The sequence below is a fragment of the Podarcis tiliguerta genome (assembly GCF_965153285.1).
Source record: "Podarcis tiliguerta genome assembly, chromosome: 1".
NCBI classification, from domain to species: domain Eukaryota; kingdom Metazoa; phylum Chordata; class Lepidosauria; order Squamata; family Lacertidae; genus Podarcis; species Podarcis tiliguerta.
In genome coordinates this window covers 51,149,355-51,165,546 of record NC_139534.1, presented here as the reverse complement: position 1 = coordinate 51,165,546, position 16,192 = coordinate 51,149,355, and the positions used below count along the sequence as shown (strand labels likewise).

At 44.4% G+C, this 16,192-nt stretch overlaps 1 protein-coding gene across 1 annotated transcript in view; it reads left to right on the top strand.

Annotated features, from left to right (window-relative positions):
• PNKD (PNKD metallo-beta-lactamase domain containing) overlaps positions 1-16,192 on the top strand; it is a 33,503-nt gene that overhangs the window by 9,723 nt on the left and 7,588 nt on the right. Inside the window, exons 2-5 of the mRNA XM_083431566.1 lie at positions 10,175-10,290; positions 11,667-11,779; positions 15,336-15,394; positions 15,716-15,808. Coding sequence (XP_083287692.1) covers positions 10,175-10,290; positions 11,667-11,779; positions 15,336-15,394; positions 15,716-15,808 — 381 coding nt within the window. The remainder of the gene's footprint in view (positions 1-10,174; positions 10,291-11,666; positions 11,780-15,335; positions 15,395-15,715; positions 15,809-16,192) is intronic.

Sequence of the window (16,192 nt, the reverse complement as noted above, 5' to 3'; positions counted from 1 at the left end):
CTTAAGAGCTCCTTCCTTCAGTAATAAAGAATCAACACTTGAACCGCTTGCAGTGCCACTTATTCTGGAAATTATGTGCTGGTGAGACCTTGGACTGCTAGCAGTCTTTCTCTAAAAAGAACAAAACCCCAAAACATTGGAAAGCATATTTCTGTGTGTCTTGTTGCCAAGGTACCCAGCTTGCGTTGTTGGTTGTCTGCCAGGCTGCTGGAATTTCATCTAATGCTTAACGTGGCGGGACTTTGCTCCTTCTGACTCGTCTTTCTCTAAAGTCAATAAGGTGTTTGTGGGGGGGAGAGAGAATGAGCCTTTTGATCCTAATCTTCTCTGTGTTTGGACTTTTGGAGGTGCAGTGCAAAGACCTCAGGCGGTGAGGGGGAAATAGAGTGGAACGAAACATTCTCCCTAGTTGTGCTAGAAACATTTGCAGGGAGCAGTTTTGATTTGTGCTCTGTGCAGGACAGTGGGGCTGAAGAAAGATAAGCCCAAGCTTGTCATCAGTGCAGTTTCCAGGCCGGATGGTTTGAAGCTGCAGTGTTGGCTGATCAAGATGCTGACTGTGTCGCTGTCGCCTGCTTAATTGCTGTCAAATGCCATTGCACTGCAGTGAATAGGCTCCTTGAGGGGGGCTATTGCTGACAGTTCTCGGGTGCGGTGTTATTCTTTATTATTGAATCGAGAGCGGGGGAAAGATTACAGTTCTTATGTTATGTTATACAACAATATTCCTTATTCTTTAACATCTTATTGACATTGCGTCTTATATATCTTATCCCTGATATTCCTAGTATATTAATTTTATTTATTTCTACTTTACATACTTAGTCTATGCATATCAACATATTATCCTTAGAGCAGTGTTTTTTCATATAATCCTCAAAACATTGCCATTCCGACCTTAGTTTCTGATTTGACTGATGTCTTATGGCTGCTGTTAACTTCGCCATTTCTATAAATTCACATAATTTACATATCCAGTCTTCCTTTGTGGGGATACTATCTCCTTTCCAATTTTTTGCAAGTAATAGTCTGGCTGCGTCTGTGGCATATAAAAATAGTATTTTCTTATCCTGTGGGATATCCTTTCCGACAATACCCAATAAGTACATCTCTGGTTTCTTTTCTATAGAGGTTTTAAACATCTTTTTTAACTCTTCATGAATACATCCCCAGAATATTTTGACTTTTTCGCAGCCCCACCATACATGAATCATAGTCCACTCCATGTTATTACATTTCCAACATAAATTGGATTTTAACTTATATATCTTGACGAGTTTGGAAGGCGTCATGTACCACCTATAAAACATTTTCATTAGGTTTTCTTTAATGGTATAACAGGCGGTAAACCTAATATCAGACCTCAAGAGCCTTTCCCACTGATCTATCTGTATTGTATGTCCAATTTGACCATTACTTTTATTTCTTCATCTTTTAGGTCCTATTCCAATATCAAATCATAAGTTCTGGATAATACTTTCTTATTGTTTTTTAATAATACTTTTTGTAGTTTAGATTCTTCTTTCCCAAAACTTGTTTTTTTATCTAAGTTAAAAGCGTTATTCTTGCCATGCTGTTTCGTGTGTTTAAGCAGCTTTTGAGTTTAACAGTGGAGATACTGTGCTCCATCGGTACAGGTGGGGGCTTTTTAATTCTATAAAGGGCTTTGCTTTGGTTTTTCTCCCACCCACCTGCTTAAGCTGCCTTCCCATCTGCATGTACTCCGTACCATTAAACATTGCAGCTTCTGTCAATTTGGGGAAATGTACGTCTTAGAAATGCAACCTTAGCTTTGAGAGTCAGGGGTTCAAGTTTCAGATATTGGGTGAAGAGGGAGACTTCTGTGACAGTGGAGCAAGATTCTCAGCACTCTCGGATGTAGTCACGATCAAATTAAATGGCAAGATAGTATTTTTGAGGTCATACGTTTTTATACTTCCTAATAGCCATAGCAATGTTTTAACATGGATCCAGTAGTAAATCTCCCACTGTTTCTTTTTAAACGCAGGGTGTTATGTCTTTCACATGCTTATAATAGCTTAGATTTAATAGTCTATAATGGCAGTCACCTTGTGATGCAGCCAGTGAGTTGGTTATAAATATAGATGTTCCTGAGGAATAATTGCAGAGGGCAGTGGCCACCCCACCCTAAATGGCTCTATTGGTATAAAGTACTAATTCAAAATTAGAGGCCAGGTGGTGATGGTGACAGACATTGCAGTTCCAGTCCTCCCTCCCTGGCTGTAAGGCTCAAAACACTATGATGTTTGGGCTCCCCACAATTTGGTGCTGGGTTTTTAATTACTTTCTTGCCTCTGTAGAGGGCGTCATGCCTTCAACACTTGAGGCTAGGAACCTGGTGTATTTCTCCCAGTCTATTGTTAATGCTGTGTAAACGCCAAAAAAAAAAAAAGAAAAGAAAAAAAAAGGATACATTTTAAAAATGGATTGTGAGAAAGTGCAGTTCCATTGAAATGGGTGGGTCATAAGCACGCTTACTTTTCATTTTATGTATTTTAAAAATAGATTCATACCCCACCTTTCCGGACAAAAAGAAACTCTCAAGGAGGGCTTACAAGAATTCTAGTGCATCTAACGGCTGCTCATGCATCCAGTTTTATCATGCTGCCCACATCATGTTGTCACCATCATCAAAAGGCCAGCCTGTACTTTTAAAAATCCCCATTTCCTCTTTTTGCAGAAAACTCTTATAGTGAACATGACCTGCTGGACATCTGAGGCCACTGCTGGTGTGGAAACACGCTAAGGCATTTTTGCGGGTGGGTAGATCTGTGGTGGTGATTTAGTGGGTGGTTTCTATCACCACACTCAAACTTTTGTTTGCTCCTCACCTGAACAAAACCTTGCCATTCTGTATTTGGCAGCCTTAAAGTTATGAGTGCGTCTTTTCTCACCCATTGGTGCATGCTGAAGCACCCAGTTCAGAGGAACTATTCTGTCAAGAACTCTACATATTGCAACCTTGTATGACCAATATGAGGAGAGTTTGTGCATACTGAATTTTGGTTTCCTGGTGTCAGTTGACTGCCTGTTGTTTTAGCACTGGCCTGATTTTCACACACAAACAAATTGCACAGTGGTAAAGAGTAGGCACGGAAAATGTTGCTTTGGGTATTGAGAAGGAGAAAATTCTGCGGAAATCAGTATCACAAGTTCCACTTGAAGCTGCTGCAGCAGTTGGCACAAACTTCCGTAGATTGTTAAATGCTGGTTTCAGCTTGCCCCCTAAAGGCAGTTACCGTAGTTACTCTTGCCTCTTTCCTTTGGGTGAAGAGGTTTCTGTTCTGGCAAATGGTACACATTTCAATGATCTTGGCCTAAGAATTATTACTATTATTTAATCTCTTTTTAGCCTCTGTTTTGTTTGCAGTATGCAAATAATGTGTTGGCATTATCCCTTGATTGCAATGTAGCATAAGTGCACAATTTACATTCCTCCCATCAGACATAGCTTAGGAGATGGTGTTTAAATCCACCCTTCTGGCTGTCATCAGACATATGAAGAAAGACACACAGACATGGTAATCCTAGAGCGAACTGTGCATTCTTATATATTTACCATGGCTTGATGTGTGTCTTCTGCCCTGCCCACTTGCATTGATCTGGCCTTCATTTCCACCTTCGGTTTCTGCTCAAGCCTGGTGGGGTTTGGAGGTGGGTGGCAGCCCTTCACAGCAGGGACACAGTGCTCACTTTATAATCCTACATCTAGTTAGCCATCTGTTTCATTAGCATCATGCGTAAGTTCCTCCCTCCCAGCCTGTTCTGCCACGTCTGTTTTCTGTGCTACAGAAAGGGACTTGGTTAGGAACATAAGTGGAGCTCTGCTGCATCAGACCAAGGGTCCATCTAGGTTTGGCCTCTTGTTTCCAACAGAGGTCAGCCAAGGTCTTCTAACAAGCTCTTAAGCAGGGCATGAGGGCAATAAGGAGCTCCCTCCATCTTTGTTGCTCCCCAACAGCTGATATCCAGTGGTATTGTGTCTCTGAAATGGAGGTCTTGTTTAGCTATCATTTGACAAATCTTCTTTTAAACCCACCTAATCCAGGGCCCATCACATATGCCATAAGACAGTAAGTTATAATAATCCTGCTAAAAACAGTAAAGGTAAAGGACCCCTAACCATTAGGTCCAGTCACAGACGACTCTGGGGTTGTGGCGCTCATCTTGCTTTACAGGCCGAGGGAGCCGGCGTTTGTGGCCAGCATGACTAAGCCGCTTCTGGCGCAATGAACACCGAAACCAGAGCAGTGCACAGAAGCACCGTTTACCTTCACACCGGAGCGGTACCTATTTATTTACTTGCACTTTTTGGCATGCTTTTGAACTGCTAGGTTGGCAGGAGCAGGGACGAGCAATAGGAGCTCACCCCATCACAGGGATTTGAACCGCCAACCTTCTGATCAGCAAGCCCAAGAGGCTCAGTGGTTTAGACCACAGCGCCTCCCTTTCTTCCAAGGGAGCATACATAGGATTCCTAGGAGGTCTCCCCTCTGTGCACACACCAGACCCACAATACCTTGTTGTTCTAACCGCTGCCTATAGACCATTCAAAGAAGAACTTCCTTTTGCCACCATGTTGACCTCCATCTGTCTCAAGAGACAATGGCATGTGCCTCTTGGGGTGAAGTCAAACCGCTGGAGAGTCACAGTGCCTTAAATTCATCCCAACAATAGCAGCAAGTAGAAGATAATGCGGTAATGCTTAGTAATCATATTGTATCAATAGTGGTGTTTAGATCAGCACAGATATGAGTGATTTATTTGCAAAAGGTTTAACAGATGTGGGTTTCTAAATGATCGATACAGTTGTCATTGTGATCTGCATGAAGGAAGCCCCCGCCCCGCCTCCCACCCATCACTCAAAGCAGTTCTGCTGCCTTTGCAGACTGAGTGGTAGAAGAAACATGTCTTTCTCTCTCATTCCATCTCTGCAGCAGGGTAGGCTGTGTAATGAGTTCTAGACCCTGCTCAGTGTCACGGGAATGTTATTTGCTTCCAGAAAAGAAGCAGTTTGCAAATAATACAGAAATGAGCACTAAACCTGCACTATGATCCATTATTGTTCTGGAAGTGGCTTTTACGTCATGTGAAAGCTCAGATATAATGTAGAAATCAACAGTTAGGGAAACGTCAGGAATAAACTGGATTAAACTGCAGCCTTACGTTTCCTTTGGATAAGGAATACTGGAGACTTATGGTGCCCTCTCATCAGTGTTTGTGTTATTTACAAATGCATAAGCAGAGCACACGGGCTCTCCTACAATGCAGGAGATCTTCTCAGAGTGAGAGAGACGCTTCACTTTCAGTCGACTTGCAACTCTCCCTGTCCTTCTCTAAATTTAAAATACTATCAAGCTTTCTTTCTCTCACACAATCTGCCAAGCACTTGGCTTGGATCCAGTCCCTCCAGATGTGCTTCATATGTAGGGAATCATCCATAGCCATTAAAGCAAGGCTAGGGAACCTGTAGCCATCCAGATGTGGTTGGACTCCCTGACCACTGAGCATGCTGGCTGTGGGGGCTGATAGGAATCTAACAGCAACCAGAGAGCCATCAGTTCCCATCCCCTGCATTAAGGCGATGATAACATTGGTGTTCACTATTTGACAAAACAACCAGGCACTGTAGTCAAGCAAAAAATATGGTGATTCAAAGGAATTGAGCCTGGGCAAGTTCATAAAAGCAACTTGTTCTCAGAAAGGGTGTCTTGGCCTCCAGTCTAGGTCCAGGCAGCTTGTAGCTCTTCCTGGAGAAGAGGACAAGTTGACAGGTTATTGACAGGTTACCAAAACAAAAAGACTATGTGGGTGGAAGATAAGTGGGGGTGGTGGATATATGCCAAGATTGCACTGGCTTTCTATTGAGCTTGCTTAGCGTCCTCCTCCTTGGTGGGACATAATACTTCCTGTGAATCAGCCACTGTTGACGTTAAAGAAAAAAGAATCCACTAAGTTGAGGAAACCCCATGGAATGATGGGGCTGCAGCAGTTTTAACCCTGTCTCTCCTCTCCCCAAATATAAAAGGTTTGTGATTAAATTCATATCAATTTGATTTGCCAGAAAGGTGGAACCAGCATAGTTTGTTATATAAAGCTATTCTGACAACTGAATTGAAATCAAATACTGAGCAGATGTTTTTAATGCTGAAGTGTGCTTTTACAGATCCTTCATTTGCAGTGTCCCATCTGCAGTAGTGTGGCACAGTGGCTGAATTGTGAAGCCTCTGCCCCAGATTTGCTAGGTGCTTTTAGGCAAGCCGCTATTCCTTAGCCTTGGTCTGCCTTATCTGTGGAATGGGGATAATACACTGATCAATCACCCTCATTCACACATTGTGGCAAGCCAGTATTTCATGCTAGTGTTTATTTTTGGATTTTTCCTGCTTTTGTCCCCCCCCCCCCCATGTGACTGGGAGAAAGGAAGCCACAGTTAAGCGTGATCTCGCTTAGCCTGGTATGTTCCAGGTGATTTGGTGCTCAACTCCTATCTCCCCTGACCAGGATTGGAGTTGTAATCAAGAACAGCCGAAGAGTACTAGGTTGATGCCACCAGTAATGTTACGAATGCTAAACTAGATAGACCAATGTAGTGACACGTCATAAAGTAGCCTTCTATGTTCCTGTGACTTTGCCCTAAGGAGCTGTGTTTTTGCAATTTGCAATTGTCTAACCTTTGCTGATTTGTTAGGGTTCTGCTTAGGCAAAATTAGTTTGAATATGTGGGTCAGGGATGGGGAATGATCCTGAACTCAGGACTTTTCTTCCCACGCGTGCTGGTCCAAATTTGACAGGTGATGCTGTGTGTTGCAGCTTCAACACTGGGCTTAAAGATGCAGTATGGGGCTGCTTGAAATTCCTTCTGCAAATAGCCCCCTACTGCTCTTTCAACACTGCTTAGAAAATTTCAGACAGTCAGGTACGATAGGTGGGCATGGTTTGCCCAGAATTGCCTTGCATAGCAAATGGGGAGGCCTGGTGGGCCGTGTTTGGCCCGCAGGCTGGAGGTTTCACATCCCTGATCTACACGTTCCCTGCAGCTTCTGCTCTAGATGTGCACCGAAGGCATGCAATAACTTCCATTATTTCAGTTGGAACTAGCTCATCCTAAACAATAGATGACAGTTCATGGAGCGTTGGCAGCTCTCAGATTTTGATTTGTTGGAGGAAGTTACTGTGGACACAGCTTGAAGATGGGTCTTTCTTCCAGGAAACGGCTCTGGGGGAGAGAAGCTGGCTGGATTTCAAAGCGTTCTGAAGTTAATACTCTGTAAGGCCCTGCTTTTCTAAGATAAAGCAACTGGACAAAGTGTAGCTCTGTGTAACACACTGTACAGTTCTGACTGAACAGTCTCTGCTGGTGCAATTGGCTGGCATGCTGGAGAGAACGTTGGCTGTGCAATGCAAAGTGCTTGGTTTTTCTGTCTTGGCAGTAGAGGATGTTGGTTAATGCAGAGGCAGATTCCAGCTATAGGGCCTGAAATTTTATTCAGAGAGTCTGCTGGATGAACCTGTGTTCATCTCTACTAGGTAAGGTAAAGGTAAAGGACCTCTGGACAGTTAAGTCCAGTCAAAGGCAACTATGGGGTGCGATGCTCATCTCGCTTCGGGCCGAGGGAGCCGGCATCTGTCCACAGACAGCTTTCCGGGTCATGTGACCAGCATGACTAAACCGCTACTGGTGTACGGAGGACCATGACAAGTGCCAGAGTGCACTGAAACACCATTTACCTTTCTGCTGCAGCAGTACCTATTTATTTACTTGCACTAGTATGCTTTTGAACTGCTAGGTTGGCAGAAGCTGGGACAGAGCAACAGGAGCTCACCCCAAATCCAGGGATTCGAACTGCTGACCTTCCGATCGGCAGGTCCCACTCGCATAGCTTTACTTCACAGTGCTTCTCTGATCTTTCTTCTCTCCCCTCAACTCTGCCCACTCACTGCGATCATGAACTGTAGCTGCCTCTTGCTGTCTCTACAACAGAACATCAGAGAAAATGCTGGCATGTTTCTCTGGAAGCTGATGTGTTGAGGAGAGAACCGCTGAGAGTTAGTAGTCACTTCTGGGTAAATTCCTGGGAATCTGAGATACTCAGGGAAAATGCAGTGTTGAAGAGCAATTAATGGTTTCACTTCAGCCGTGTTGTGTATACGCCAAAGGGAAACATTGCACTGCTGGGACTCTTTAATCAAAGGAACAGATGTCAAAAATGGATTTGTGAAGAAAATATCACCTCTCTTCTGATAACTCTGTGAGCCCCCTGCTCAGCCTAAATAAGCCTGCAGGCCTGAGCTTCTATACCCCTGGCATGGACTGTACATTTCTATACAGTGGTACATTGGGTTACAGATGCTTCAGGTTACAGACTCTGCTAACCCAGAAATAGTACCTCGGGTTAAGAACTTTACCTCAGGATGAGAACAGAAATCGTGCTCCGGCGCCGTGGTGGCAGCAGGAGGCCCCATTAGCTAAAGTGGTACTTCAGGTTAAGAATAGTTTCAGGTTAAGAACGGACCTCCAGAATGAATTAAGTTCTTAACCCGAGGTACCACTGTAACCTGTTGGGAGTGAAAGTAGAACTGGGACCCTTTTCTTTTTGGCAGTACTTTTCTCAGGTCACTTTGACACATTCTAGCACATTCTTTGAAATATTACAGCAGTTTATATCATTCCACATCCATTGTTATGCTATTTGCATGTGATAGTATTGCGTTGTCTTCTAATCTTACAAGGTTTCCATCATCTAAGATGCCAAGGTCTCATGTGATGTGTGACTAGGCATCAGCAAGAACTTCCAAGCAGCTTGAATAAAATCGAAAGCTTGATTCTTTCTGCTGCTGCTTCTTTTTCCTCCTCGTTTTGGATCATTGTGGTTTCTGAAGTTGATGGTCCTGGAGGCATAGCGGAGTCCAGAGCAACAGTGATACCCACTGACTCCTTCAGATTGCTTAATGTGTGTGTGCCCCACAAATCATCTTGAGATGACTTGGCTTCTGAAATTCATGTGTAATACTTTCAATAGTATTACTCAGACTTTTGGCTGAAAAGTCTAAAGGGTTTATGAGAGCATTCAGTCTTTTGTGGTTTTTTTTTTTTAATTATAAGCTTTAAGCCCTCATGACTATGGAGCAAAGCTTGGAAATATGTGGGGAATGTCTACAGGTTCAGAAATAATTAGAGCTTTTGCATGGCCTTCAAAATGGAGGGTGTGAAGTGCATTATAGAAAAATATACCAAATGTAACAAATAAAAAAATGTCAGGAAAGAAAAGTATGTAGCAGGTAGCTTGGCATAGCAAGAGTTTTCTTACACTGTTCTGTGGTGCACTTGTTTTGTCCTGTATATTAACCAAATCAGATGTTTTTTTGGTCCCTTTTCAATTCCATGTAACTGACTATTTACTTTCGTAGCTCAGCAGATTTTACTAGTGTGTGACAGTACTCTACCCTGCCTGTGATAAGAGACACAATATTCCACAGCAGAGCAGCAGAGAATCTATAGCAGACTTTGAAGATCCTACAGTTGTAGTTTAGACTGTCCTGAGAGTTAAGCAATCTCACTTACTTCAGTTTTGTGGAGGCCAGCTCACATAGTAGGAAGGAAAGGGCACTTTGCTCATGCTCAGCTGCACGCTTCCATATTACCAAACCTGCTCTGAATGTGAAAGTTTTGCGCTGAAAGCAACTTTGCTGGGCTGAGCACTGGCTGAAATGAAGCCCTGTTCTCCTGGCATTCACACTTAGGAGTGGTAGGGGAGAACATTTAACAAGTTAACTGCTTGGTTAGGTGACAGCTTGTGAAAAAGTGCAAAGCAAAATAGTGCTATCATAATTTTATTTAAATATGATTTGAAAAGAAATAATAATGCAGGAGGCTGAGAGAGACCTGGCATATTCCAAGTACAAGCCATTAATCTGAAGCAGCATCTCCAGCATGGCTGGGTAGATCTGTGCTGTGCTAGATTTCCAGCGTTTTAATCCCTGTAGCCTGCAGCAGTCTATAGAAATTTACTTGGCTTTGCTATAGAAGCTAGACAGAAACAGCTATAAGCTCTCTGCATGGTTAAGCATACTCTTGATGAAAGGGATGATGTCAATGATGTTTATGAACATGTTCAGGCTCAGCTCACTATTGGTCTTTCCTGTCCCTCAGGTATAATCTCTATGCCCACACTCGGCTGGGCTACCTGTTCTACAAGCGTCAGGTGAAGAAAGCACGGGAGCGTTACCCCCAGGGGCACTCTGTTCCCCAGCCTGTGGTGTTCAGCGGTGAGTGCCCAGTCTTTTTGCCAATGCATTTCCGATTAGCCTGTGTGCTTTGCTGCTTCGAGGTGATTTGCTTGAGTATTTCTTTTGATTAAATTTCCAGGCGATTAATGGTCAGAGGCAACACCTGCAGAGTGGTGTGTGCAGAGTGCAAAATCTTGACTCCATTATGGAATCCAGCTGCTTGAGATGCTTTCCCCATGAACCCCTCCTGAAAATCCAGACATTTGAGGCCCGAAATTAATTACACACCACACCTGAAATTGGAAGAACTGGGGCTTTCTGTTTCGAGTTTAGGTTTTCTTTTTTAACACGTGCAAGACTCAAAACACTGTTCCTTGTGCCTAAGCTCTTGCAAAGGGGCATAAGCAAGTTGAATTTCTGAAGTAAGATGAACATGCAGCAGCAAGCTAGTGCCTGGGGTTTTATTTTTTTATTATTTCACTTTCTCTTTCTCTCTCTCCCGCCCCACTTCTGCTATTTCAGAGGGGGAAATACTTCAGTTGCTTAAACAAACTTGTTTGTTAACTGCCACCACTCCTGCTCCAGAGTACCCAAAATGCTTTGAACCGTTTTGCTTAACTCTTGTTTTGTGTTTGTACTTGCATTTATATTATGCAGAGGTTTATTTATCAGCATAAGAAACAAGCAAGTGTTTGGGGCCATTTTATTCTCTGTTTGCACACCCAACCCTTTAAAAAGGAAAAACCCCAACAAACCGCCCTAACAGACTCTCCACAATCCTCCCACAGAGTGGTCACCCACATGAAGTTCAAGCCTTGTTCTCACACAGTTACTTAGTCCTATATTTGGTCTGTACCATTCAGTCGGCAGTGGGGGTGTGTGTGTTGCTAAATGCTCCTCCATTCAGAATAATTCCCTCTATGTAGGAAACTAGTATGTCAAAGAAAAGCCTGAGGTGCTGGTTTTCTGTGTGGAGGGAACAGCTTTGTATGGAGGAGCATTCACTCCTATGAACCCCTTCCAGCAGTCTGAAGTGGTATTATTTAGTGCTTCTTTGTCCTTTTAAAAGTATATTTTATTCATTTATTAAGTTTATATCCCACCCTTCCTCCCAAAGGAGCTCAGGGTGTGTACATATATATAAGCCTGTCTGCTGCAGCACTGAAGGCACTTGATGTCATTTTGCTATAATATTGCAATTGTATTAATACTTTAGCATCTATTGATAATAGATCATTTTGTCTGTATTGTGTGACATTAGATGATATTATATATCTTTTTTTAAAAATAAGGTGATTTTACAAGAGATAGTATTAAGAAAATAAATGCTAACGTAAAAATTGCAGCATTTGCTAAGGTCTGTTGTGTTGACTTTCCTGCTTTCCTTTGCTCTGTGTCTGCCTCTGTTATCCTAGGAGTGAAGATTCTTCCCATCCCTGTCCTATCCAATAACTACAGCTATCTTGTTATTGATACTGGCTCAAACTGTGCTGCAGCTGTAGACCCCTCTGACCCACTGGCGGTACAGGTGAGAGAGACAAAACGTGACACCTATCGCCCCTCCTCTCTCCCTGTGGAGCAAGACTAGCATTTCCTTCCTTATTTGATTCTTCAGATTTAAAGGGGGAGGGCTGTACCTCAGTGGTAGAGCATCTGTCTTGCACGCAGAAGGTCCTGGCAGATATCCCTATATCTGGGATATTTGGACTTGGTCCAGGAAGGCATCTTATAAACATTTATATTATTATTATTATTAATAATATAGCATTGAAGGCATCTGCATGTTTGGTCATCATCTGGTTCAGCCACTGCACTTGCAGAAGAGGCTTTAGTACCCCAAATACATGGGTGGCTCTTTCTATGCATAGGAACGACACTTCCAACAGAGCAGGTGGAGCAGCTACGCTGTAGATTTTTTGCTAATATGGCAGCAATTTTGCTTTCCGCAGGGAACTCTAGTATAGGTGGATGGGAGGGGGTAGAAATCTAGAGAGTTCCTGGTGTCATCAGCAGGTTATAATTCCTGGGATTCTTTGCAAGTTAAACCAAGAGCTAGCGTAGCACAATGGCTAACTGGCTGTGCTGCAAATCAGGAAGTATGGCATCATAGAATTGGAGAGTTGGAAGGGACTCAAAGGGTCATATCTGGTCTGGTCCAACCACCTTGCAATGCAGGAATCATTTGCTATGGGTAGCAAATCTCTCAGCACCCATTCCCAGTATGGGAATGTGGCAGAGAGGCCCATGGCCCACCTGGCTTCTCTCAGAAAAAGCAGGTAGGGAGGACTTGTGTGTGTTAATCCTCAAATGCCACTACCTCCCATTTCCCCTCCTTGCTCCCACACTGGGAGGTGCCTGGAGCTGTGGAGGATTAATATGAGACGAGAGGATTCCTCGTAGTAAGCCCCTTGATCTGGCCAGGCAAGTCCTCCATCTGTCCTTTCCACTCCCCTCTCTTTACAAGCTTAGAGCAGGAGGGAACTTCAAGGTTATAAAAGGAACAGATTTTGTTTAAAGCAGAAGAAAAGGGAGCAGAAGAAAAAGGAAGCTGCATTAAAAGAAAGAAACTGCATTCACTAAATCAGTTGTAAACTAAGCCAGGTTTAGCCTTTTACAAAATACTAGGGGTTGCTGCCCCTGCTCATGTTCGTCTCCAACCCACAGCCTCCTTGCCAACCCTCCCCCTTCAGATGCCACTCTTTCACAGCCCCTTCAGCCCCTCATAGCTCACCCCAGTCCCAAGATCCTGCTGTCACTCACAGAGGGGAATAAATATGTTGAGGGGCGAGTTCTGGGCAAACTGGGGGCAGCAATGGGAAGTCTGTTAAGGTCTGCTTGGCCACCCACCCAGCTGCTTTCCTGCTCGCTCAGCTGGGCCTCCCGCTCATTCAGACCCCAAACTTCTCTCACGTGGTTGCGCATGCATCACCCATTCCCTGGCTGAGACCTCAACTGCTTTTGGGGGTGGCTGGGGGAACGGCCAGGAGAGTGCCCCCCTGTTGCAGGGGCAAGTGCTGTTAAAGCAGAGACTGAAAACTGATAATGCAGTTTGTACTGTTGCCTTGGCATGTGGAGCCCTGTTTGCATTCAGTTGGGGCCAGCCGCCCTGCCCAGAGATGCACATGTTTGACTTCCTTCAGTGGTATTAGTTGCTGCTTTCAGATAATTTTAAATCTGTGATTGACTCCTCCCCAGAGCCTGCTCCTCACTGCCTCTTGCCTGAGGCTTTGGTTCCTGCTACCCTGCTTTCCTGACCATCTGCAATTGGCTATGTAGGAGCTGGCCACGGCCAAGGTCATTCCAAGTTTAGAGTGGCACATGATGCACACCATCCCTCCTGCTTGGGGCTTGTTTCGTGTTTTCCCTTCAAAGGCTCCCGTCCGGCTAGCTCTTCCTGTTATACTTGAGAAGCGGCTGTGCGGCTTTGTTCAGATGCAGCCGGTGGAGATATGCCGGGTGGCCGGATGAGACAGCCAGACCAGTGACCCGGAGAGGAAAAGCTGGGGATCCAGATTCGGAACTGGAGGGTGAGGGGCTGCTGGAAGCAATTCCTCCCTCCTTGACCCAGTTCAGGGGCCTTGTCTAGGTTCTGTTCTGATAGAGAGTGATGCCGTGTGAATTGCAGTTGAAGTAACAGCTTAATGCTAAGGCAGAAGCAACAAAATATGCCCGTACCTGCAAGGAAATTCCACAAAGACAAACCGGAAGGAATCCTAGCCAAGGAGCAGCATTGCCTGTATGCACTCTGGGAGGCGAGTGTAATGCACGAACTTAGTGCTCTGTTGCTCCAGTTCCAGTAACCTCTTTATAGCTGAACAGAGTGGATAGAAGACAGATGGCCTGGGAATATGTAACTCTGATGGGGGAAGGTGGCACTGCCCAGTAGCTTAAGGCTTGGGCATTAAACCTTACACTGGCCCTTTAATGTATTGTATCCTTATTCCCTAATTCATATGTGGTAACAGGAGTCTGCATAATTAGAGGGCCAAGCCCAGAGCCATGATAAGTTTTGCAGTCTCTCTTCTACCCCCCCCCCCCCCCCGGATTAATGCAGGCTTGGAGGTTTCAGTTTTTGTGATAAAACACATGTGCGTGCACCACCAACCCGCTTTCTTGCGTAGAAATGCAGGTGGGGATTTTGATCACAAAAACAGCGCAGCATCCCTTTTGCCCAGTGCCCCTGCCAAGAGATCAATTGCAGATCCCTCAGTGCAGCTTGTCCTGGATGCTTTCTTGTATGCTGGCATGAGACTTATTGTTAATCAGTTTGTGTTGTCACTTCATGTGTTGCTTCTCTCTCTCTCTCTCCCCCCCACTCTCTGTGTTGAGATAGAGAGACAATGAATGTTCAGGCCACGGGGAGACGTGTGGTTTAATAATTGTTTTCCACATATGTCCCAAAGTGATGTACAAAATGTAATAAAAACATTTACAAAACAGTTAAAAAACTAACTGAAGATCAGTTTATTTATATTGTTTATTAACAATATAATAGGACAGTAATCCCCTTTCCGTGCTAGTCACAGCAGCTGCTATGGAGAAATTATATTACTGCTTTATATTGAAGTATACCCTGTGGATGTGAGCTTAATTTTTAATGTCTGTTTTGATGCCATGTGGATGTCTGCATACAAGACTTAATACCTGTACATACATTAGTTCTGGAAGACAGCACTTTATGTTTTTTAAAAACGTTTACATGCGTAGTTTTTTTTAAAAGAATCAGTTTAGAAATTTCATTGTTGATATTTCCAAGCCTCTTTGCTCTTCACATTTGCTTGTGATGCTATTGTGCGTTTGTCGCTTTCCAGACTGCTCTCTCCTGTCCTGTTGAGTCACATATCTTATCGGAATGGCCTTCTGCTAGACTTATCTAAGCCCTGAAATAGGGATCAGCTGCCTTGCCTTTCTCAGTCCCTCTGGCTGTGCTGTGTGACTCTGGTTCCTGCCTTTGCCATTCAGAACCTGCTTATACAGAGCAGGAGGATGTTCCTCTGTTTCAGGCTAGCTTTCTTTCCTGCCTTTTCTTGGGATGCAGGACATGAGCCTCTCCTATAAACCTTTCTCTCTCGCTCTCTCTGCAGTCGGTCATCGAGAAAGAAGGGGTGACGCTGGAGGCCATCCTGTGCACTCACAAGCATTGGTAAGGGGGCTCCCTCCTTCCCTTTCCCTCGATGGGCCCTAGAAGGCCTCAAAATACAGGTGTGCTGAGCAAATGCTCTGCAGCCATCTTTGGGTGCCATCCATGCAGACATTTGCGGAGGGGGGCAGGGAAAGAATATAATATTTGGGACTCTTCATTCTCTGTGACCCTGCCGGGAGGGAATTGCCCCTATCATGCCTTGTTTGGGAACACATCTCTGGTTCTGGGCACTGAAATCCGGTAGGTGAAATGAGGACTGGTAGGTAGATGAGCTTTTTTTTTTACACTGTGGCTTTATAACAAGCGTGTTTTCTCTCACAGGGATCACAGTGGAGGCAATGCAGCGCTGAGGCGGCGGCACAGCTCTTGCCGAGTCTATGGCAGCAGCTATGACGACATCCCAGAATTGACAGAGTAAGTGACCTTTTTATTTCTCCTCCCCTGTGGATAAGTGTTGGATAAAATGTTCCCCTGCTAAGCCTGGAATGTAAAGGCAAATCCTCCCATTAGCTGGGGATCTGTCGGGAGGCTGTAAAGAATAATCCGAAGTTTTCTAATATCTGCTAAAAAGGTTCCTGGGGAGCAGCAGGCATCTGCAGAATTTGCTAGTGTTCCTGACTCCTCCTCCTCCTCCAAAGCAGGGATGGGCAATCTGTGGCTCCTCAGCCCAGTTTCATGAAGGCTGGAAGGTCCCAGATAGAGAGCGAGGGGGAGTGGAAATATGGGGTGGGATCACTAAATGGATGGAGCAATGGAAGCTGATCAGAAGGTTGGCAGTTCAAATCCCCGTAACGGGGT